This window comes from Schistocerca cancellata, chromosome 10 (genome assembly GCF_023864275.1).
Source record: "Schistocerca cancellata isolate TAMUIC-IGC-003103 chromosome 10, iqSchCanc2.1, whole genome shotgun sequence".
In the NCBI taxonomy this organism is placed as follows: domain Eukaryota; kingdom Metazoa; phylum Arthropoda; class Insecta; order Orthoptera; family Acrididae; genus Schistocerca; species Schistocerca cancellata.
This window is the reverse complement of record NC_064635.1, coordinates 34,454,455-34,480,057: the sequence shown is the minus strand read 5'-3', so window position 1 is coordinate 34,480,057 and position 25,603 is coordinate 34,454,455. Positions and strand designations below refer to the sequence as shown.

The following is a 25,603-nucleotide window of genomic DNA, read 5'->3' as shown; positions in this document are numbered from 1 at the left end:
TCATCCATGCCCGAGGCAGGATTCGAACGTGCGACCGTAGCGGTCGCGCGGTTCCACACTGAAGTGCCTAGAACCGCTCGGCCACCACGGCCGGCGAATCCCATGGCACCAAGTACTTCGTTTGGTGTGGATGCGAAGCGGAACGCCAATGCATTGGCGATCAAAGTTTGGCCGAATACATTTTTTGTCGTTTGTTGACCATCGTTGGCCTAGTGCCTTAATTCTCTCCAAAGCGATCAGCCTCTACAGAAGATGTCACTCTCGCTCCTCCTTGCTTCCAGAAGTGCCGAGGTTCAGCGCCAGGACTCCGAGATGGTGGTAATGCTCAACACGTGCTGCGCGAGGTACGAGCTAAGGAAGGGCTGCGTCATCATAGGAGCCCTGTGGCTGGTAAGTGTGTTGACAAATTACACCATCCTGTCACTACTCCCGCAGCAGCCTCAAACCTTTACTTCTGTCCCAGTCCGGCGCTAGGTTTTGATGCACCAGGAGCTTCCAAAACAGCACAATCTCAACCTCAGAAAGAAATACTTATGCAATTTTGTCATATGATGACATGGTGGAGACCGTGGCTGTTGTTTGAAGACAAATGTTGATGGTGTTCGGACAGCAACCAGCCACAAATTTACTTTCAGTTCCTTTATTCAAAGGATACCGTTACCGGTTTCAAATCGTTGTTATTCATCCTCAGACGGTTTACACGCTTTGTTTATGACATGTTGTGTGTTTTTTACAGATTAATTGTCCTAAAATATAAATAATGCATAATTATAAACACGCCACACATAGATGGTTGCGTTACGGATTTTCGTTGCATGTGACTTACGTGAAACGTCGGTTTGGAGTGTTTGTTTTCATAACATTCGTCCATCAAATGTAAATACATTCCCACTGCGTTCTTATTGTTGCACACGTAAATTGTTCTCACTGAACACTTTAGATTTATCACTGAGGAGATTTCTACCACGCACCACATGTTTTGATACATACAAAGAGCTTACAAACACATGAGTATCACAGATGCTATGATGTATCGTAACATTTGACGATGATGTCCTATGTTTGGAAAGGATCATATATTCATTTACGCAACTGTAATGGCTTTTACACTAGTACAGAGACGTTGAATTTTTGAGTTGATATTGTTAAATTAATTATAAAGTTTAATTATATATATATATATATATATATATATATATAAACTGTATAGGTAAAATAGTATTTTTTTAATTACATTAAGCATCGTGAAAATTATAGTAACATATAAATTTGCTACTTGATCTGCAGATAGGTGTACTAATATTTGCTTTGGAGGCTGGAAAGCAATTTTTGGAAATTTTTCAGGAAGGGGGTGTTAGCTAACTCTGTTTGTTCGTTGAGGATATAGTCTGGGGTGCTGTTTTTGTATGTGTGTGTATTTCTAATTCTTCTAATATATTCATAGTGCCTCCTTTTTCTGCTAGACGCAAAATTTTTAAGTTGTCCTCAATGTTTCCCACTGAATGGTTTGCTTCAGCAATATGGGCTGCAAATGCTGATTTGTTCAAGTTACCAAGTCTAAAAGCATCAGTATGTTCATTGTATCTAATTTCAAAACTTCTGCCTGTCTGTCCAACGTAGAATTCTGAGTTTGTATATTCCTGATTTACGGTAGGGACTCTTGGAGGTATTTACATCATGGATTACTTTTTGTTGTAATTTATTATTTGTGGAAAATCTGATTGTGATATTTTTCTTCTTTTTAAATAAGTTTTTCTATTTGGTATGAAAATGGGCCTATGTATGAGAGAGTAGCATATTTAGGTTTGGCTTCAGTGGCACACTGCTTTGGCTTGAAGTGACTGCTGTGAAGTGGATCTGTGGCTTTTGTCTGCATTTTGTTGTGGAGTTTTTCTATTATTGTGGGTTTATATCCATTATTATGAGCAACTGTTTTAATTATATTGATTTCATTTTGTTGGTCTGTGTCACTCACTGGTACTTTTTTAAATTCGGCGTAGCATCGTTCTGAAATATGCCATTTTTTGTTGGCGGGGGTGGCAAGATGAGTTGCCAATACTGACATCTGTGGTGGTAGGTTTTCTGTAAATACTAAACTGATGTTTATTGTTACTATTGCCAATTTTCCGGCCAAGAAAGTTAATGCTTTTATTTATTCTCTGAATATCGAGTGGCGATCAATAAGCCAATCAGGCAAAATCACCGTGAGCACCAACGTACCAGGATGAAGATATCCATTCGGTGAAGCTCTGTGTTGCCACGTGAAAAAGTCCGTAGCTGCGTGTTGCAAATCCTCGTCCGACAAATATCGTTGACCCTTCAAGGCCTTTTCTAAGGGTTCGAATGTGTGGTAATCGCATGGGAAGAGATCAGGAATATATAGAGCGTGTGTTCGAGTGTCTCCTACTCGAGGGGGCGTAACTTCATTTGCGAGACTATGACGTCCGTTATCAGGAAGCAGCAGCAGCCCTGGACGCAGTTCTGCACAACGGTGATTTTCAGCAGGCATGCTGCCCCACACACATTCTTCATTCTCCGATGCATGTCTACCCGTGTAAGATGAGCAGTACGCTGGTGCTGTTTGGACGCATTTGGTAATAATTCGCCATAGTTTACTTTTCCGCATTTACAGCACGCACGTCAAGAAGACTCGAGTGCCACATTAATCCCTTGACTACATGTCGGTGGTTATACACCCGCATCGGTGTCGCGCTACGTTGCATATACGCTGCGGCAACGCCCTCAAACGAAAACTTTTTGATCGTCCCTTATAGGTTATCATTTTAGAAAGCTAACGAAATGAGGAACGCAAAGGAATTCGACTCCCACAATATGATTCCAGAATACGGTGAATAAAAATATGAAAACTAATTAAACTTTTTTGACATTTTCATCTCGATAATTTAAAGTGCAGAATTTGCAGAACTTGGATGAGTAAGAAGATCTGAAACAAGTGACTTTCAGATCGGTTTTTTATCGATCTTCGCTCACGTACCTGTAGTCAGGCCATGTGATATATTGAGTGGCAGTTATTTTGCAGAAAACCACTCCATTTATTACATATACACCTGCTCAAAATTCCCTAATGTATCTGATTAAAATACTTGCTTCCTCTACAAATATCACCATTTTACAACATTACATACATTGAGTTCATGGTTCAGAGTAGTTTCAGGGGTAAGACAAGGCTGCAACCTGTCTCCACTGTTGTTCATATTATTTATGGATCATATGTTGAAAACAATAGACTGGCTGGGTGAGATTAAGATATGTGAACACAAAATAAGCAGTCTTGCATATGCGGATGACTTAGTTGTGATGGCAGATTCGATCGAAAGTTTGCAAAGTAATATTTCAGAGCTAGATCAGAAATGTAAGGATTATGGTATGAAGATTAACATCTCCAAAACGAAAGTAATGTCAGTGGGAAAGAAATATAAACGGATTGAGTGCCAAATAGGAGGAACAAAGTTAGAACAGGTGGACGGTTTCAAGTACTTAGGATGCATATTCTCACAGGATGGCAACATAGTGAAAGAACTGGAAGCGAGGTGTAGCAAAGCTAATGCAGTGAGCGCTCAGCTACGATCTACTCTCTTCTGCAAGAAGGAAGTCAGTACCAAGACTAAGTTATCTGTGCACCGTTCAATCTTTCGACCAACTTTGTTGTATGGGAGCGAAAGCTGGGTGGATTCAGGCTACCTTATCAACAAGGTTGAGGTTACGGATATGAAAGTAGCTAGAATGATTGCAGGTACTAGTAGATGGGAACAATGGCAGGAGGGTGTCCACAATGAGGAAATCAAAGAAAAACTGGGAATGAACTCTATAGATCTAGCAGTCAGGGCGAACAGGCTTAGATGGTGGGGTCATGTTACACGCATGGGAGTAGCAAGGTTACCCAAGAGACTCATGGATTCAGCAGTAGAGGGTAGGAGGAGTCGGGGCAGACCGAGGAGAAGGTACCTGGATGCGGTTAAGAATGATTTTGAAGTAATAGGTTTAACATCAGAAGAGGCACCAATGTTAGCACTGAATAGGGGATCATGGAGGAACTGTATAAGGGGGGCTATACTCCAGACTGAACGTTGAAAGGCATAATCAGTCTTAAATGATGATGATGATGATGATGATGATGATGATGACATACATGATAATTTACTTACTCGTATAGAAGGTGTTAGGGGTATAGGAACAGATATTATGAACACTGCTGCCTTAACACTCACCCACATCAAAATGTGAGTTGTTGTTTCTTCCTACATCTATCAGTCCTCTCGCAAACATTTCACAAAGTTTACTACCTGATTTTCCTGGATAGTCTTAACTGAGCCACAAAATGGGCTACGCCTGTCAGTATTGACTATCCACTTTACATCCAAGTACACAGACCTGAATACCTGACCTGCTGCCCAGAGGAAAATAAACATTAATGACTTGCTTGTGCCATGCATACTTGGAGATACGGGGTGACGGTTACTGAACTATACGACATAACACCGTCATAACTTTTGAACGGTTTGCGTTAGGACGTTCAAACTGCACGGCTGGCCACGGGATATCATGGGAATTAGTATGGTTCGGTTTAGCGACGAAGCTCACTTTCATTTGGACGAGCTCGTCAATAAACAACTGACTGGGGTACTGAGAATCCGTATTTCGCCATCGAGAAGTCTCTCGACCCTCAGCAGGTGACTGCGTGGTTTGCAACGCCCAGTCACGCAATAATCGGTGCGACATTCTTTGGTGGTATGGTGACTACCGAAGCGTACGCGAAGGTTTTGGAAGTTGATATTATTTAGAGTGGTCCTGATTTCGACCAGATGTGATTCATGCAAGACGGAGCTCGACGCCATCGAAGCAGGAGAGTGTCTGATGTCTTGGAGTAGCACTCTGTGAACCGTGTTCTGGCTCTGGAGTACCAAGAGGCGTCAGAAGCGGGCCTCGATTGGCCGCCATATTCTCCGGATCTGAACACATGCGGCTGCTTTTTGTGGGACTGTATTTGAAAGAAAGTGTACAGCAATAAGCCCAGAACCATTATTGAACTGAAAACATCCATTCAGGAGGTCATCGACAGCATCGATGTTCCGTCACTTCAGGTGGTCATGCAGAATTTCGCTATTCGTCTGCGCCACATCATCGCTAATGATGGCAGGCATATCGAACATGTCATAACCCAAATCTGAGTATCTATAGTGACGTTTCCATATTGAATAAAGTGTGCCCACGCCGTAGTTTGTAACTTATTTACGTTTCTTTTTTCATATACACTCCTGGAAATGGAAAAATGAACACATTGACACCGGTGTGTCAGACCCACCATACTTGCTCTGGACACTGCGAGAGGGCTGTACAAGCAATGATCACACGCACGGCACAGCGGACACACCAGGAACCGCGGTGTTGGCCGTCGAATGGCGCTAGCTGCGCAGCATTTGTGCACCGCCGCCGTCAGTGTCAGCCAGTTTGCCGTGGCATACGGAGCTCCATCGCAGCCTTTAACACTGGTAGCATGCCGCGACAGCGTGGACGTGAACCGTATGTGCAGTTGACGGACTTTGAGCGAGGGCGTATAGTGGGCATGCGGGAGGCCGGGTGGACGTACCGCCGAATTGCTCAACACGTGGGGCGTGAGGTCTCCACAGTACATCGATGTTGTCGCCAGTGGTCGGCGGAAGGTGCACGTGCCCGTCGACGTGGGACCGGACCGCAGCGACGCACGGATGCACGCCAAGACCGTAGGATCCTACGCAGTGCCGTAGGGGACCGCACCGCCACTTCCCAGCAAATTAGGGACACTGTTGCTCCTGGGGTATCGGCGAGGACCATTCGCAACCGTCTCCATGAAGCTGGGCTACGGTCCCGCACACCGTTAGGCCGTCTTCCGCTCACGCCCCAACATCGTGCAGCCCGCCTCCAGTGGTGTCGCGATAGGCGTGAATGGAGGGACGAATGGAGACGTGTCGTCTTCAGCGATGAGAGTCGCTTCTGCCTTGGTGCCAATGATGGTCGTATGCGTGTTTGGCGCCGTGCAGGTGAGCGCCACAATCAGGACTGCATACGACCGAGGCACACAGGGCCAACACCCGGCATCATGGTGTGGGGAGCGATCTCCTACACTGGCCGTACACCACTGGTGATCGTCGAGGGGACACTGAATAGTGCACGGTACATCCAAACCGTCATCGAACCCATCGTTCTACCATTCCTAGACCGGCAAGGGAACTTGCTGTTCCAACAGGACAATGCACGTCCGCATGTATCCCGTGCCACCCAACGTGCTCTAGAAGGTGTAAGTCAACTACCCTGGCCAGCAAGATCTCCGGATCTGTCCCCCACTGAGCATGTTTGGGACTGGATGAAGGGTCGTTTCACGCGGTCTGCACGTCCAGCACGAACGCTGGTCCAACTGAGGCGCCAGGTGGAAATGGCATGGCAAGCCGTTCCACAGGACTACATCCAGCATCTCTACGATCGTCTCCATGGGAGAATAGCAGCCTGCATTGCTGCGAAAGGTGGATATACACTGTACTAGTGCCGACATTGTGCATGCTCTGTTGCCTGTGTCTATGTGCCTGTGGTTCTGTCAGTGTGATCATGTGATGTATCTGACCCCAGGAATGTGTCAATAAAGTTTCCCCTTCCTGGGACAATGAATTCACGGTGTTCTTATTTCAATTTCCAGGAGTGTAGTTTAATAACTCACCCTGCACTAACCAACCTAAAAATGTTCTAGTCGTAATAGCTATATTTATGTGTACGGGCGAAGTACGCACTGATGAAATGTTGTTCAGTACACAGTCCTCAGCAATCAATGGAAATACCTGCTCTTACACTCCTGACACCGTGTATATAACATAAACAAGACGTACTAACATCGATCCCTGTGGAACTCCCTTAGTGATTATTTTCAGCACTTAAGATACTGTTGTTCTTTAATTTCGTTCATACAGGAGTGTGTGTGTGTGCGCAACAGGTGATCTCTCTGGTGGTCGTTGTGGGAGCACCGCTGATGATGCGCAATCTGGAGCAAGACATGGACGACGTGTACCAACATTTCAGCGGCTCGTGGGACTCAGAAAAGCAGAAAATGTATGACATCACGCTGTCAGGTGAGTGAGTCGTTGCCACTGTTATAATCACGACTGCCAATTTAATAAATTATAAACTGTTAGTCTTTGCACTACTTTTTTTATCTTAGTTGCTACTTATTTGTTACATCTTGTGGATAAGAATAAATATCATCCATCGTTAGCAATTAAATTTTTATTATTTGTTTTGGCAGACATGTTACACTTAAATGTGTGAGTTATCTCGAGTGGTTTTCATACTGGTCAGCCAGAACATTATGACAACAAACCCACTATCGATGTACACCCATCCATTAGATAGCAGCATCACCTGGCGAGGAATGGCTGCTAGCTAGACACACCGAGCGAGGTGGCGCAGTGGTTAGCACACTGGACTCGCATTCGGGAGGACGACGGTTCAATCCCGCGTCTGGCCATCCTGATTTAGGTTTTCCGTGATTTCCCTAAATCGCTCCAGGCAAATGCCGGGATGGTTCCTTCGAAAGGGCACGGCCGACTTACTACCCAATCCTTCCCTCATCCGATGAGACCGATGACCTCGCTGTCTGGTCTCGTTCCCCAAACAACTCAACTCAACTAGCTAGACACACGCATGGTACAAGTAGTACTAGCGAGCTATCTGACGTTGACCGAGGGCAGAGTGTGATGGCCCGGAGGCTCGGCACGAGCATTTCGGAAACTGCACGACTTGTACGATGTTCCGAGGAGTGTTGTGAGTGTCTGCAACATGTAGCAAAGTCAAGGTAAAACTAAGTCCAGAAATTGTGGGGTTGGGTGGTGTAATGGTCGCCTGGTCGTAGATATTGCTAATTGCTATAATCGCACTATTTCACTCCCATTTACGGAGCTTGTTAGCACTTGATGTTAGGTTGGCGCCATTAAAATGCATTGTGTTGTGGAACTCGCTGCTACTTGCTGGATCGCTGCTGTCTCTCGATGCTGATGCTGGCTCTAAATCTGGTTGTCTAGGGTTAAAAACATGAGGTCCCGTGTTTTTTATGTGCTTTTGATGATAAAGAACGAGCGAAACCAACAAATATGTAAACTTCAAATATTTATTACTCTGGTGGCCATCTTAATTCCACTGTCCACCAAAGACCATGACTCAACACAAAGTAGTACTTCCGTTACATGTTCTTTGCAATGTTTATCCACCTCAAACAATAACACACAAACACACTTTACCAAAGTGACATTCTGACTGCCTCTTTGACCGTTCTTGCTGCTTGTATTTATAACATTGTCAAAGAACTACTAAAAAGAGATATAGCTTACAAGTCACATGTACATCTGTTATCATAATTCGTGCAGAAAAGTTATTAATTTGCATCGAGTGACATAATTTAACATGTTATTAAAATGACAGACAGATTTGTTGACTTGACAGAATAATTCTTTGTTACAAAAAGGCCGTTTTTTAGAAGTTTGTCAATTAACTTCTCTAATTTGCATAAATAAGTAAATAACATGAATTATTAAGAATTACATTGGTTTTCGTCTAAAATAGGATTGATTACGTGAAAACTGAGTGAAAACGCTCCTAGTGAACAAATAGGTTTCACTGGGTGATTTTTATTTAAGGAGATCCAAAATAGCTAAGTTGTCCACTATTTTTCGTACTTCATATTAATTATTTAAGATGAACTTAGTGTTTTTACATGATGACATTTGCTGTATCAGTGATCAAGTGATATAAACTTTTGTGTGGGTCAGTTACTCAGTATAATTTAATGGGTTGACTGTTTATGCAGACATGTTATGCAATCATTGTTAACATACACAATAACTTTTCTATATACTCGTTAAACTGGTTGAATTTGGAGGGTATCGCATACTTCGGTACAGTAAAGCCTTTAATATGTTCCGTTACAGTGGCCACGCCCCATTGCAGATGCTGCGCATCGTAGGGTGGGCAGATTGGTAAAACGGGACAGGGGGCGAACTGTGCTAGAAATGACATCAGACTTTAATGCTGGACAGAATACAAGTATGTCTGAACACACAGTGCACCGAACACTCCTAAAGCTGGGTCTCCGCAGCCGACGACCCATGCATGTGCCAATGTTAACACCACAACATTGGCAACTACGACTGAAACGGGCAAGTGACCATTGGTTTAAATGGTTCAAATGGCTCTAAGCACTATGGGACTTAACATCTGAGGTCATCAGTCCCCTAGACTTAGAACTACTTAAACCTAACTAACCTAAGGACATCACACACATCCATGCCCGAGGCAGGATTCGAACCTGCGACCGTAGCGGCCGCGCGGTTCAAGACTGCAGCGCCTAGAACCGCTCGGCCACACCGGCCGGCGCTGGTGATGGCACTGCAATCATTTTGACTCCACATCTCTGTCGGTACCTTCCAGAATTTCAATGACACTCTTCGTGGATGTCTCATAGCAGTTCGCAGTGAAAAAAAGGTAGCTATTTAGGCTTTTGGCAGTTCGTCACATTAATCTGACTGGACATTGTATGATGTTGTGGGGATGTGTTTGGTGTCTCGCTTGGAACAAGGAGTTCAGATTACTGCGAACATGAACCCAGATGTTCATCACAACATTATCAAGTGTTGTCCATGCTCCTAGCTCTCCACGATGACAACAGCCATGTTCACAGGTCTGCACACATACATTCTTGGTTTGATGGGCATTCAGGCACACTACCACACCTCAACTCGTCTTCTCAATTACCCTGCTTTAGAACAATTTGGAAAAATGTGCGACACGTAGCAGTCAACATCCCTGCAGTGTGGTAGCCGTTAGTGATCTACTGATCAATGACTGACGTAAGCTGAATATGCGAAAGCTGAAGCGACTTGTGGACTTTCTTCCTGAACTGATGCAATTATCAAAGCTAGAGGTTGTGTTAGCCTTGCCGCAGTGGATACACCGGTTCCCGTCAGATCACCGAAGTTAAGCGCTGTCGGGCGTGGTCGGCACTTAGATGGGTGACCATCCAGGCCGCCATGCGCTGTTGCCATTTTTCGGGCTGCACTCAGCCTCGTGATGCCAATTGAGGAACTACTCGACCGAATAGAAGCGGCTTCGGTCAAGAATAGCATCATAACGACCGGGAGAGCGGTGTGCTGACCCCACGACCCTCCTATCCGCATCCTCCACAGAGGATGACACGGCGGTCGGATGTTACCGGTAGGCCACTCGTGGCCTGACAACGGAATGGAGGTGGTGTTGGACGGTATTAGGGTGATGTATCTCGATGGTGACTAATTTCTTGTCTAGAGTGCTTATCGTTATTCAAGTTGACTTGTCTTTGTCCTCCAGCTTACAACGACTACCTCATTCTGAGACTTTTCCTTTCCGCAGTCCTCAGAGCCACCTTCTACGGGATCACCGCCATGGCTGTAGTGGATGGCATCTGCTCGACCATGCTCATCTTCGGCGCTCGCCAGGTGAGTGTTTCTAATGTCAACAGGCACTGCTTACGGCTCGCTGACGTTTCTGGATCCATACCCAGCAAACCAACTCTTTAGCTCAACAGTGCCACAGAGCCTGCCTCAGTGACACGTGGACATATTGCAGCACTGGTTACACTACTTGGGTGCCTCCTCTCTGGAAACACACAGGACCCGAATTCGGAATGACGACGCTTCAAGTCCCCATCGAACCATACAGATTTTGGTTTCCCTAAATTCATGGCCAACGAATAGATATGATAAGATATGCCGATGATATAGCTGTCCTGGCTGAAAGTGAAGATCTTGTAGTCCTACTGGATAAATTTATGGGGGGAGAATATAATATGAGAATTAATAAAGCAAAAACAAAAGTAATGGCATGCGACAAAAAAGATCAAGTGAAGTCCAAGTTCATGTAGGCAATGAAATGCTTCAACAAGTTGATAAATTTACTTATCTGGGCAGTAATATTACGAGGGATGGAAGGAGCAAGGCAGAAGTGAGAAGTAGAATTGTTGAAGCAAAGGCTGCTTTAACAAGAAGGAAAACATCTTAACATCTAAGAGCATCAGCCTTGAAACCAGGAAAAGATTTTTGAAATCATATGTGTGGAGCGTGGCATGCAATGGGTGTGAAACATGGACTCTCGGGGCAGAGGAAGACCAGAAGCTGAATTCCTTTGAAATGAGGTGCTATAGGCGCATGCTCAAAATAAAATGTATCGACAAGGTCACAAACGAGATGGTTTTGGAAAGAGCAGGTGAGAAACTTCTGGAGTTTCATTGTTAAAAGGAGAGTACAATTTACAGGCCATCTATTAAGACATAAAGGACTCCTGAACACAATCATAGAGGGATATGTCGAGGGAAAAAGTCCAAGAGGAAGACCACGACTGAGGTACATGGATCAAATCGTGAAAGATGTGGGATATAACACCTATAAAGAAATGAAGAGAAAAGCTGATAGACGCACAGAATGGAGACAAGCTGCCATTGTAGCTGTTGCAAAGCAATCCTTGGATTGACCGCTACAGAATAAAAAGAAGAAGAACAAGAAGAAGAAGAAATCGCTCGAGGTAAATTCCGGTAAGGTTCCTTTGAAAGGGCATGGCTAATTTTCTTCCCCATCCTTGAAACGTTCCGAGATTGTGCTCTGTCTCTAGTGATCTAGATATGTATGGTACGTTAAAACTCTACTCTTCCTTGCTTCTTTATGGAAACGTGTTTTTGATTAATCCATTCATTATGGTCCTAGTGGCTGTGAACAGAAGTCATATCTGCTGCTATTGAAATTAAAATTGTGTTAAGCTTAAAATGAACATTTTCGATGTAACGCAATACTGTTACGTAAGTGATCATACACTACTGGCCATTAAAATTGCTACACCACGAAGAGGACGTGCTACAAACGCGAAGTTTAACCGACAGGAAGAAGATGCTGTGATATGCAAATGAGTAGCTTTTCAGAGCATTCACACAAGGTTGGCGCCGGTGGCGACACCTACAACGTGCTCACATGAAAGTTTCCAACCGATTTCTCATACACAAATAGCAGTTGAGCGATGTTGCCTGGTGAAACGTTGTTGTGATGCCTCGTGTAAAGAGGAGAAATGCGTACCATCACGTTTCCACTTTGGTAAAGGTCGGATTGTAGTCTATGGCGATTGCGGTTTATCGTATCGCGACATTGTTCCTTGCGTTGGTCGAGATCCAATGACTGTTAGCAGAGTATGGAATCGGTGGGTTCAGGAGGGTAATACGGAACGCCATGCTGGATCCCAACGGCCTCGTATCACTAGCATTCGAGATGACAGGCATCTTATCCGCATGGCTGTATCGGATCGTGCAGCCACCTCTCGATCCCTGAGTCAACAGATGGAGACGTTTGCAAGACAATAACCATCTGCACGAACAGTTCGTCGGCGTTTGCAGCAGCATTGTCTATCAGCTCGAAGACCATGGCTGCGGTTACCCTTGGCGCTGCATCACAGACAGGAGCGCATGCGATGGTGTACTCAACGACGAACCTGGGTGCTCGAATGGCAAAGCGTCATTTATTCGGATGAATCCAGGTTCTGTTTACAGCATCATGATGGTCGCATCCGTGTTTGGCGACATCGCGGTGAACGCACTTTGGAAGCGTGTATTCGTCTTCGCCATACTAGCGTATGGTAGCGTGATGGTATGGGGTGCCATTGGTTACACGTCTCGGTCATCTCTTGTTCGCATTAACGGCACTTTGAACAGTGGGCGTTACATTTCAGATGTGTTACGACCCGTGGCTCCACCTTTCATTCGATCTCTGCGAAACCCTACATTTCAGTAGGATAACGCACGAACGCATGTTGCAGGTCCTGTACGGGCCTTTCCGGATACAGAAAATGTTCGACTGCTGCCCTGGCCAGCACATTCTCCAGCTCTCACCAATTGAAAACGTCTGGTCAATGGTGGCCGAGCAACTGGCTCGTCACAATACGCCAGTCACTACTCTTGATGGACTGTGGTATCGCGTTGAAGCTGCAAGGGCAGCTGTACCTGTACACGCCATCCAACCTCTGTTTGACTCAATGCCCAGGCGTATCAAGGCCGTTATGACGGCCAGAGGTGGTTGTTCTGGGTACTGATTTCTCAGGATCAATGCACCCAAATTGCGTGAAAATGTAATCACATGTCTGTTCTAGTATAATATATTTGTCCAATGAATACCTGTTTATCATCTGCATTTCTTCTTGGTGCAGCAGTTTTAATGGCCAGTAGTGTATGTAGGACAAGGTCACTCGTGGCATGCAGAACTGCACGCGAGAATGACGTGTTGCATGCGTGCGGTCGAGGCTCGGCATGTTTCGCCTTTGCTCGGTCCTCCTCAGAAGTACACGGAACACCACGACATTTGATTTGGTTTTGCGGCAGGCAATGTTCGGTTGGCACGATATAATTAGGAGAATTGTAGCGTCACCACTGTTTACTCTTCGTCATTTGTTCGTGGTAAAAAAGGAGTACACAGGTCCAGTGACTATCTGCGCAAAAAGAGACAGTCTTGCGATCTATCGTAACAAGAGTTTAAAATGGATAGGAACAATGCAAGGGAAGAAGGGGAATTCTCAACATCTATTATACCAATTACATTTTCTACGGGCAGCACTACAACACCATACAGACAGAATTTAACGTTTTACTTGCCTATGAAAGAGCAAAAAGTTACAGCCGCCAACAGATGGTGCTCACTGTCCTCTACATTAAGAAATTTTTGTGCTAAGCTTGCAGGCGTGGAAACGTGATGAAATTAGTTGTAAGAACAGTAAAGTTTATGAAATCGCATGCATTATTACATCATCAGTTGCAACACTTTTTGGCTGAACTGAACAAAGTCTATGGAGACGTTACATATTACTGAAACATACGTTTGTTAAGTCAAGGGCCATGCCTCGAAGGATTTTTCGATTTGAACCCACTGTTGTGTAATTGAGAAGGAACGAAAATTAGAACATCCGGAAATGATTGCATGCTTCAAATTGTAAATGGACTCGAATACACACTGCCCACAGTAAGACGTTACAAGGTGACACACACCTTATTCCTGATTTGATGGGGATGTATTTAGAAAGCATCGTGGACGGGACAAAGTATGACCAAAAAAACACCGTTATTACCCCTAAGCTGACTGGTGTTAAACGAAACGCGAGTTTCGAAGAATTCATTGTGGCCTTGAAAAATTACAATGGTTTTCTAAACGTTTTGAGGACACTCCCAGTTTTACATCTGTTTTCGAGCTGTTTTCCAGACCGTTTGCCGTTTCAGTTTCAAGCGCCCCTGTGCACTTGCAAATGGGGCTTACCTGCAATGTAATTTCCGTAGAAAAGACGAATTCTTTTACATTAAAACTGTCCAGGAGGTCTGCGTTGTTTTCCTTGGGAAGAGGTCCCACGTCACCATTATGACGTTGTAAACGTGATATAGTATTTCCATGAACGTTTTTGTGTGAAAGGCTTTCTTCGATTGTGTAACTAAATAAGTGATTATTACTTGGTAACCTGAGTGCGAAAATCTGTAAAATTGCATGTGTCTGTCGCCATGGGTTAATATTGTATCAGACGACAATTATATCGTTTCTTCAGCGCGCTAAAATAAGTAAATAATAACGAAGATTTGTTTTGCTTCTACACACGATTTTTTGTACAGAACTGAATATAGGGCGTATTTTTAAGAAATTATGGGAGTCCATTGTCTACGATCAACTTTATAATTCTTTGTAACATGTCATTCTGCATCTCTTCTGTTGTTTTGTCTCTAACGAGGTTTATTATAGCTCTAGTGTCGTCTGCAAAAAGTACCAATTCTGCTTGTTGAATGTTAAGTGGAAGGTCATTCACTTACATAAGGAATAGGTTGGACCCCATACTGATATACCCCGTCACTAAAATTTTCTGCCCTTCGGGCATTGACTGAATTATTGGACATAACCTTATGCATTCTGTTTGTTCAACATGATTCAAACAAGCTGTGCGTAGAGCTATAAGTTCCATAAAACTTGAGTTTTCTCAACGGAGTAATATGATCTACACAGTCAAACCTAATGGAAATATCACAACAAATTCCAACTCGCGATGTTTCATTATTTAATGCTTGTACTATTTCATGACTGAATATACAAGCAGCAGGCCAGTCAAGGAGCTCTTGTGGAAACAGTGATATGCCAAATAAACCGTTTCCCCTTAGGTGTGAGACTGCTCTTGAGCACTTTACTTTTTCGAATAATTTGGAAAAAGATGTCAACGAGAATATTAGACGATAATAGCCCCTGAAATTACAGTGAATTCCAGACGTTTGTAGCTGCTTACAGGCGTTGATAAATATCAACGGGGGCAGTTGAAAATGTGTGTCCCGACCGGGACCTGAACCCAGGATCTGCTGCTTACATGGCAGACGCTCTATCCGACTGAGTCATCGATGACACAGAGGATAGTGCGACTGCAGAGACATCCCCCTGGCACGCTTTCCGTGAGACTCACATTTCCTACTTACCGACCACACACTACACACAGTCGGATAGAGCGGCTGCCATGTACACAGGAGATCCAGTGTTTGGGTCCCAGTCGGGGCACACATTTTCAACTGTTCCCGTTGATATTTATCAACGCTGCAAGCCGCTACAAAGGTCTGGATTTCACTATAATTTCCTCCTTCGAGAGATGCAGGATCACCAATGGTGTCTGTTCCATTGGACACCATATTCATATGACAATGGTTTAAGTCTGTCTTATCACCTTTGTTATGATGAGGTTTAACAATTACATATTTTAGCCTGTCTGGAAAAATTCCCTGCGTCACTGATGCATTGCATACATCACTAAGGGCATCACTTATGAAGCTGGAACAACTTTTCATAATTCTCTTTTGCATTCCATCAACACTACATGTTGTTGTGGTCTTCAGTTCTGAGACTGGTTTCATGCAGCTCTCCATGCTACTCTATCCTGTGCAAGGTTCTTCATCTCCCAGTACCTACTGCAGCCTACATCCTTCTGAATCTGCTTAGTGTATTCATCTTTTGGTCTCCCTCTACAATTTTAACCCTCCACGCTGCCCTCCAATACTAAATACTATTCAATACCTCCTCATTAGTTATGTGATCTACCCATCTAATCTTCCGCATTCTTCTGTAGCACCACATTTCGAAAGCTTATATTCTCTTCTTGTCCAAACTATTTATCGTCCATGTTTCACTTCCATAGAAATACTTTCAGTAACGACTTCCTGACACTTAAATCAATACTCGATGTTAACAAATTTATCTTCTTCAGAAACGCTTTCCTTGCCATTGCCAGTCTACATTTTATATCCTCTCTACTTCGACCATCATCAGTTATTTTGCTCCCCTAATAGCAAAATTCCTTTACTACTTTAAGCATCTAATTCCTTCAGCATCACCCTACTTAATTCGACTACATTCCATTATCCTCGTTTTGCTTTTGTTGATGTTCATCTTATATCCTCCTTTCAAGACACTGTCCATTCCGTTCAACTGCTCTTCCAAGTCCTTTGCTGTCTCTGACAGAATTACAATGTCATCGGCGAACCTCGAAGTTTTTATTTCTTCTCCATAGATTTTAATACCTACTCCGAATTTTTCTTTTGTTTCCTTTACTGCTTGCTCAATATACCGATTGAATATTGTCGGGGAGAGGCTACAACCCTGTCTCACTCCCTTCCCAACCACTGCTTTCCTTTCATGCCCCTCGAGTCTGGTAACTGCCATCTGGTTTCTGTACAAATTGTAAATAGCCTTTCGCTCCCTGTATTTTACCCCTGCCTCCTTCAGAACACCACATGAGACTGCCTTTTTTTTTTAGAATTTTCAGAATTTTGTTAATTTCAGTGAAGGATATTGGGGCTAGGCTTTATTCTAGTTACTTAAAATTTTGTAGAATGTGACTGGCAAATGGCTATTAATAATGAATGCTCCACAGATGAGGAGTAACGATTAGCTGGTAGCAGCTAGGTCATCATCATCATCATCATCATCATCATGATCATCATCATTTACGACTGATTATGCCTTTCAGCGTTCAGTTTGGAGCATAGCCCCTCTTATACAGTTCCTCCATGATCCCCTATTCAGTGCTAACATTGGTGCCTCTTCTAATGTTAAACCTATTACTTCAAAATCATTCTTAACAGAATCCAGGTACCTTCTCCTCGGTCTGCCCCGACTCCTCCTACCCTCTACTGCTGAACCCATGAGTCTCTTGGGTAACCTTGCTTCTCCCATGCGTGTAACATGACCGCACCATCTAAGCCTGTTCGCCCTGACTGCTACATCTATAGAGTTCATTCCCAGTTTTTCTTTGATTTCCTCATTGTGGACACCCTCCTGCCATTGTTCCCATCTACTAGTACCTGCAATCATGATTGCAGGTAGCAGCTAGGTAGCTGGACAATATTCAAGACATGGAGTTCAAACTTGAATCGTCGTTTTTGAAGCCGTGGCTCATGTTGGTGCAGACGTTGGTGCTGCTACTTGTGGCTTTTGGCAGGACAAGCCCGGCCTGGTGCTGCCGTGGGTGGTGGAGCAGATGGTGGTGCTGCCCGTCTGGGCCCTGCTCGCGCTGGCCTTTGCCGTCCTCAGCTACATGGAGGGCCAGCTCCAGAGGTCCACCGTCAGCGTCTTCGTGCTGCTGGTGCGTGCAGGTGCGTAACCACGGACCGCGCCGCACGTCTTCCAGTACCAAAAATTGCAGACGGAAAAATAGTCCATCAAGGGTCAGTCGCGGGACGCCGGACCGTAATCATCATCGATACTATATTTCAGTGCCTATGTTCCTCCGAATTACGATGCAATGTTCGTCCGGACATGCAAGCATCTCCGAAGGAACAGCCACTGCGACGATTACAGCCGTTATGAAATACATGAAACATATCCGCAGATGCCAATCTGGACAACCATTAGCGATACAGTGGAATTTCGACAGAAAAGGGATGGTGGACCCCTACGTCTTCGGAGTGGCCAGGTGGTTCTAGGCGCTACAGTCTCGAACCACGCGACCGCTACGGTCGCAGGTTCGAATCCTGCCTCGGCAATGGATGTGTGTGGTGTCCTTAGGTTAGTTAGGTTTAAGTAGTTCTGAGTCTACGGAACTGATGACCTCTGAAGTTAAGTCCCATAGTGCTCAGAGCTATTTGCTGCACCCCTGCAGTCGTTGTAAATAACGACCCATTTCAGAGAAATAACTTTTGTGTCCTTCGAGGCTCAGTATGTTGATAGTACTTTGCGTATCTGGCAATTACTGAATCTGCATGTAACTAATGTGTGTGTGTGTATGTCCGAAAGATATATATATATATATATATATATATATATTCCTCAGTACACACACACACACACACACACACACACACACACACACACACACACACATATATATATATATATATATATATATATATATATATATATATATGAGTGTGTGTGTGTGTGTGTGTACTGAGAAAATGTAGGGTACTTTGGGTCACACTATTATTTTAAATTACAATGAAATGAATACCCCTATCTGTAGACAGGCGTTGATATAAGTCAAGGGGGACAGTTGAAAATGTGTGGCCTGACCGGGATTCGAACCTGGGATATCCTGCTTACATGGCAGACGCTCTATTCATCTGAGCCACCGAGGACACAAAGGATAGTGCGACTGCAGAGACTTATCTCTGGCACGCCTCCCGTGAGACCCACATTCCCAACTTACTGTCCCGCACTATATTCTTATTGCCCCTGCCCATTATACTGATTACTCGCGGAGTTTTGCCGATTCCCGTAAGAGTGCTGGAACTGTTTGTGCATCTACACAGAAGAAGATGGTCAAATGGCTGGTGGGCCTTAATTATAAGAATAGATACCATATATATAAAGCTCACCAGCCATTTGACCATCTTCTTCTGTGCGGATGCCCGAACTCTTACGAGAATCGGCAAAAAGCCGCCAGTAATAATGGGCAGGCACTATGAATATAGTGCGCGACAATAAGTTGGGAATCTCACGGGAGGCGTGTCAGAGATCCTCTGTGTGCTCGGTGGCTCAGATGGACGCTGGCACGGTAGCTCAGAGTGTTCGGCCAGAGGGCCGCGTGCTCTCTGTAATAAAAAAAACTGAGTCAAGGAACCAACGATCAACTTGAACGGATGTCTTGTGACGTCCGCCCAGACCAAACGCAACGAACTATATCGAACAAAAACAAAAAAAAACAAAAACAAAAAAGATGGATAGAGCGTCTGCCATGTAAGCAGGAGGTCCCAGTTTCGAGTCACGGTCGGGGCACACATTTTCAAGTGTCCCTGTTGACTTATATCAACGCCTGTATGCAGCTAGGCGTATTCATTTCTTTGTAATTTAAAATAATATTCTTACTCAAAGTACCCTACATTTTCCCAGTATAGACGTAGATGTTATAAGCCATCACAATGGTGTCACTGTCTTATCTGGAGTGTTTTGAGCCATAGTGGTTCCAGTGTTGAGCCTTGGGGGACACTCAATGATGATTTGGAAATCCAGAATCTACTCTGTAGGAATCAACGTGGATTCCGGAAACAGCGATCGTGTGAGACCCAACTCGCTTTATTTGTTCATGAGACCCAGAAAATATTAGATACAGGCTCCCAGGTAGATGCTATTTTCCTCGACTTCCGGAAGGCGTTCGATACAGTTCCGCACTGACGCCTGATAAACAAACTAAGAGCCTACGGTATATCAGACCAGCTGTGTGGTTGGATTGAAGAATTTTTAGCAAACAGAACACAGCATGTTGTTGTCAACGGAGAGACGTCTACAGACGTTAAAGTAACCTCTGGCGTGCCACAGGGGCACAGGGGAGTGTAATGGGACCATTACTTTTCACAATATATATAAATGACCTAGTAGATAGTGTCGGAAGTTCCATGCGGCTTTTCGCGGATGATGCTGTAGTATACAGAGAAGTTGCAGCATTAGAAAATTGTAGCGAAATGCAGGAAGATCTGCAGCGGATAGGCACTTGGTGCAGGGAGTGGCAACTGACCCTTAACATAGACAAATGTAATGTATTGCGAATACATAGAAAGAAGGATCCTTTATTGTATGATTACATGATAGCAGAACAAACACTGGTAGCAGTTACTTCTGTAAAATATCTGGGAGTATGCGTGCGGAACGATTTGAAGTGGAATGATCATATAAAATTAATTGTTGGTAAGGTGGGTACCAGGTTGAGATTCATTGGGAGAGTCCTTAGAAAATGTAGTCCATCAACAAAGGAGGTGGCTTACAAAACACTCGTTCGACCTGTACTTAAGTATTGCTCCTCAGTGTGGGATCCGTACCAGATCGGGTTGACGGAAGAGATAGAGAAGATCCAAAGAAGAGCGGCGCGTTTCGTCACAGGGTTATTTGGTAAGCGTGGTAGCGTTACGGAGATGTTTAGCAAACTCAAGTGGCAGACTCTGCAAGAGAGGCGCTCTGCATCGCGGTGTAGCTTCTGTCCAGGTTTCGAGAGGGTGCGTTTCTGGATGAGGTATCGAATATATTGCTTCCCCCTACTTATACCTCCCGAGGAGATCACGAATGTAAAATTAGAGAGATTCGAGCGCGCACGGAGGCTTTCAGACAGTCGTTCCTCCCACGAACCATACGCGACTGGAACAGAAAAGGGACGTAATGACAGTGGCACGTAAAGTGCCATCCGCCACACACCGTTGGGTGGCTTGCAGAGTATAAATGTAGATGTAGATGGTTGTCTTAAGAGGGTCGTTATTTACATGGACTGCAGTCTGCAGGGTTACATCACCCCTTTGCTGTCAAACATCAGCTGTCCTGTCACTGTCTTGATTGGAATTCCTTGAACCTTAATGGTGCCAATATTGAGAGACACCAAATTTTATGTCTTTCAAGCAGGGCCAGTATCCTAAGACTATTTTTCTGTTGCAGGTGTGAGTGTGTACTTCATCCTGGTGGTGTACAGCCAGTACAGATACCTGAGGGGTGAGCTGGTGCCCACCAGTCCCAACCGGGCCGTCTGAGGGAAACACCCTACCTAGGTCTCCACGTCTCCACTCATGTCGTTTCAACAGCGACCGACTGCTGCAAATGTTTCCAGCTTCTTTGGCCACACAAGAACATAATGCGCTGCATCAGCCGCGCCGAAGCATGAACTCGCAACAAAGTCTTCTGCCCAAAGGCGTGGCCACACAAAAGTTGCATAAGGGAACTACAGCAAGTCATCTCGTGCATTCTGAAACCTCCGTGGATACATTACAGTTTTAATGCTCACAACTTTGATAAAAGGCATCTAGTTGGAGGCAAAGAGATGCATTTCGAAACTATTTATTTGCAGATCGGTATTTGGGCATACAGATCTTAGTCAGTAGTATCTGGCACATAATATAAAAAACAGAAATATCTATACCTATCGCAATAACGTAAGAAAACGTTGGCTACACTAGAGAAGAAACATGATATTACTTACATACTGCACACATCAACATCAAACGACGTGTCTGTCGGGTGCAAAATATTTGTGATCATTATCAGTGATGTTGATCTAGAAAATATAGAGCCCCATGAATATTTAAAACCTAACTAATCGATCAGTTGAAAAATGGATCATGCCCACTTTTTTCCCAAATTAAGACAATCAGAGATAAATGATCTTTATATCTGTATGCATCGTTTGCTACAACAGGGGGTCACGTCCCAGCAACAAAAGTGGTCCTTAGGAAGGTACTGAGTCAGAGAATGGGCCATGTCGATATAATAAAGCATTTAGTGTGGTCTTGTTCCAGTAAAAATAAAAAAAAACAAACTGGACGATGTTAAGAAAATACTGCAATACATACCTGATGAGCAGAAATCATTTTGTGATAGTAACTGCTAGTGGTCAGTGAAGGATGGACAAGATAAAGATGCAGCATTCCCACTACTGTCTACTTTGCTGTATTTTGCTTGTGGTTGCGTTTGGGGTACATTATGAATAAACCTATATGCTCATAATACAATCTTGTACTGCGACGATGTATATGAATAATATAAACTTGCACAATACAATCTTTCAGCTGCAAACAGAACAGTACAGGTGCAAAATCTCCAGTACATTAAAGCTGGATTACTGGCCAAAGTCGATGGCTAACGTATGTTGTAATGGTGTATATTGTTTTACCCTGGAGTCAATTGCTGCAAGGTACCTCAACTACACCATGCTTAAACCGGTTGTGCAGTAAGGTACTTCTTCGTGTCTAGTGAAGAATTTACTTTCTGGGACATATGGCTTTTCCCTCTCGCAGATTCAAGTTTGACACTGTAGATAATCGTTCCAGAGACACCGGTAGGGTCCGTTCTCTCGTGGTAAAAGTGTTTCACCTCTGCAGTACACATTTCGTCACGTGTATGTGTTTTGAACCTGTGAAGTGGTAAACGGGATGATAATGACCAGCTCTTTAAAATACACGTGAACACGATCACCTGACCATTTCTTCTATAGTTGTGTGCTAATTACAATGTGATTTGTAACAGTCACGCTTCCTGACCGTACAGGACGCTACCATCACACCGAGAAATCAAGACAGTCTGTCTCGTAGCAGAGGTGTCATGTCATCTCTGGTACCATACCTAGGTTCATCTGTGGCATCCACTCACTGTGTACATAGTGACGCGTGCCGCTGATCTCCTTGGCTTTCGATTCGCAGCAGCGATATTTACAGCGCTGGCTGCGCGAGTAGAGGGACTGTGATGTCACGAGGACGGGGTCTTAAGGTGGAGAGTGCCGCGCGATAGGTGGGGGAAGGAAACACAGCTGGCGGCGGACGAGTAGGTACCTAATACGTGACACACCACTGCAGTGTCGCGTTGTGGACCCGTGGCGGGCGCGAGCGAACCAGCGTTGCGTATAGCGGGCCCTGGCTGCGAGGAATCGTTAGCGCCAGGATTTCACCCGGAACAAGTCCCGCCCACTCACCCCCGGCTTTCCTGGTCTTTGTTCGGCGCCTGGGCATCGTTTCAGTTGAACCACGTGGTTTGCCGCGTTCGGCTGCACTTGGAGTGAATGTTAAATTAATATCTTGCTAGGTCTTAAATTTTGCCAGATAGTTAAAAGACACGTTACAAAAAAAGTGTACAATTGGCATCAGCTGTGCCAGGTACTTCCACAGGAAACACAAGAGAAAACAATTTAGCACTGAATTCTTTAAATACGAGAACTCAGTACTCAGATGAATAGCCTATGAAGAAACATACTTCTATGTGAGATAAAGTACCCAAAGTTAAAACAGGAAAAACCTACCCTCAAAGAATAATTTGCTTGGAGAAAGGGGAACCACGGTATACTTGACGCTTGAGTTTCAGAACTCAGGCAGTATACGTGAAACAAGCACCAGTATTCACTATAATTCCAGAGAGCATCAAAATTACTTTGTTCTTGCTACATCGATCCAGGCTGTTTTTGCGTGTTATTCACTGAATAGTTTTGCTGAAAAGTTTTAGGGGTGGAAGAAGAGCTAGCTAGCACAGCATGAAGGACTATTTCAGCCGTGAAACACTGCAGCATTAATTTCTCCATAACTTCTCTGTGACAAACATACACATTATCATTATTATTTTTAAAAAAATGGTTTGAATGACATTTATGAAATTAATAAATCTTTTGGTCAAAAAATGGCAGGACAAATAATAACGACAGATTATTTTCCTGAGACCTTTGCAACAGCACATAGGACACTAATCACACAGAAACAGCCACAATTTTTATAACCTCGTTTATAATGCGCAGGTATGGCATTGGAAGAATTTACAAGTTAAAATTCACGCATTTCCCATGAAAATACTAATGAAATATGTCATTTAAGCAAACATCTTACTGATTTCATTAGGCATTTCTACTTTATGGTATTCTTATATTCTTTAATTTTCGTGAGCTACTATGAGGGCCTACACAAACAAAACGACATTCACTTATTTCTATGTTCAAAAAATGTTCAAATGTGTGTGAAATCTTATGGGACTTTACTGCTAAGGTCATCAGTCCCTAAGCTTACACACTACTTAACCTAAATTATCCTAAGGGCAAACACACACACCCATGCCCGAGGGAGGACTCGAACCTCCACCGGGACCAGCCGCACAGTGCATGACTGCAGCGCCTTAGACCGCTCGGCTAATCCCGCGCGGCACTTATTTCTATATAACGTTGATTTTAGACAACAGAGTTAGTCGACTGCATCCGTGGCTTTTCTACCGGCGTGACAGATTCAAAACCATTGTTTTCGCATTGCATGTTGCTCTGCTGTTTCCCTCAAATAAACGTATTATAATAAGTGAATTAGTTAATGAAAATTTGTCCTTATTGCCCTTAAATAACATCACGCTATTTTTTCCAGAATGAGATTTTCACTCTGCAGCGGAGTGTGCGCTGATATGAAACTTCCTGGCAGATTAAAACTGTGTGCCCGACCGAGACTCGAACTCGGGACCTTTGCCTTTCGCGGGCAAGTGCTCTACCATCTGAGCTACCGATGCACGACTCACGCCCGGTACTCACAGCTTCACTTCTGCCAGTATCTCGTCTCCTACCTTCCAAACTTTACAGAAGCTCTCCTGCGAACCTTGCAGAACTAGCACTCCTGAAAGAAAGGATATAGCGGAGACATGGCTTAGCCACAGCCTGGGGGATGTTTCCAGAATGAGATTTTCACTCTGCAGCGGAGTGTGCGCTGATATGAAACTTCCTGGCAGATTAAAACTGTGTGCCCGACCGAGACTCGGACTCGGGACCTTTGCCTTTCGCGGGCAAGTGCTCTACCATCTGAGCTACCGAAGCACGACTCACGCCCGGTACTCACAGCTTCACTTCTGCCAGTATCTCGTCTCCTACCTTCCAAACTTTACAGAAGCTCTCCTGCGAACCTTGGTAGAGCACTTGCCCGCGAAAGGCAAAGGTCCCGAGTTCGAGTCTCGGTCGGGCACACAGTTTTAATCTGCCAGGAAGTTTCATATCAGCACACACTCCGATACAGAGTGAAAATCTCATTCTGGAAACATCCCCCAGGCTGTGGCTAAGCCATGTCTCCGCTATATCCTTTCTTTCACGAGTGCTAGTTCTGCAAGGTTCGCAGGAGAGCTTCTGTAAAGTTTGGAAGGAAGGAGACGAGATACTGGCAGAAGTAAAGCTGTGAGTACCGGGCGTGAGTCGTGCTTCGGTAGCTCAGATGGTAGAGCACTTGCCCGCGAAAGGCAAAGGTCCCGAGTTCGAGTCTCGGTCGGGCACACAGTTTTAATCTGCCAGGAAGTTTCATATCAGCGCACACTCCGCTGCAGAGTGAAAATCTCATTCTGGAAACATCCCCCAGGCTGTGGCTAAGCCATGTCTCCGCTATATCCTTTCTTTCACGAGTGCTAGTTCTGCAAGGTTCGCAGGAGAGCTTCTGTAAAGTTTGGAAGGAAGGAGACGAGATACTGGCAGAAGTAAAGCTGTGAGTACCGGGCGTGAGTCGTGCTTCGGTAGCTCAGATGGTAGAGCACTTGCCCGCGAAAGGCAAAGGTCCCGAGTTCGAGTCTCGGTCGGGCACACAGTTTTAATC

General features: G+C 44.4%; 1 protein-coding gene across 1 annotated transcript; it reads left to right on the top strand.

Annotated features, from left to right (window-relative positions):
• Positions 1-286: 286 nt before the first annotated feature.
• Positions 287-24,394, top strand: LOC126106342 (uncharacterized). The gene is made up of 5 exons (XM_049912592.1): positions 287-390; positions 6,980-7,115; positions 10,423-10,508; positions 17,548-17,701; positions 20,964-24,394. Exons 1-5 carry the CDS (start codon positions 313-315, stop codon positions 21,053-21,055), a joined length of 546 nt encoding a protein of 181 aa, XP_049768549.1. The 5' UTR covers positions 287-312; the 3' UTR covers positions 21,056-24,394.
• The last annotated feature ends 1,209 nt before the right edge of the window (positions 24,395-25,603 follow it).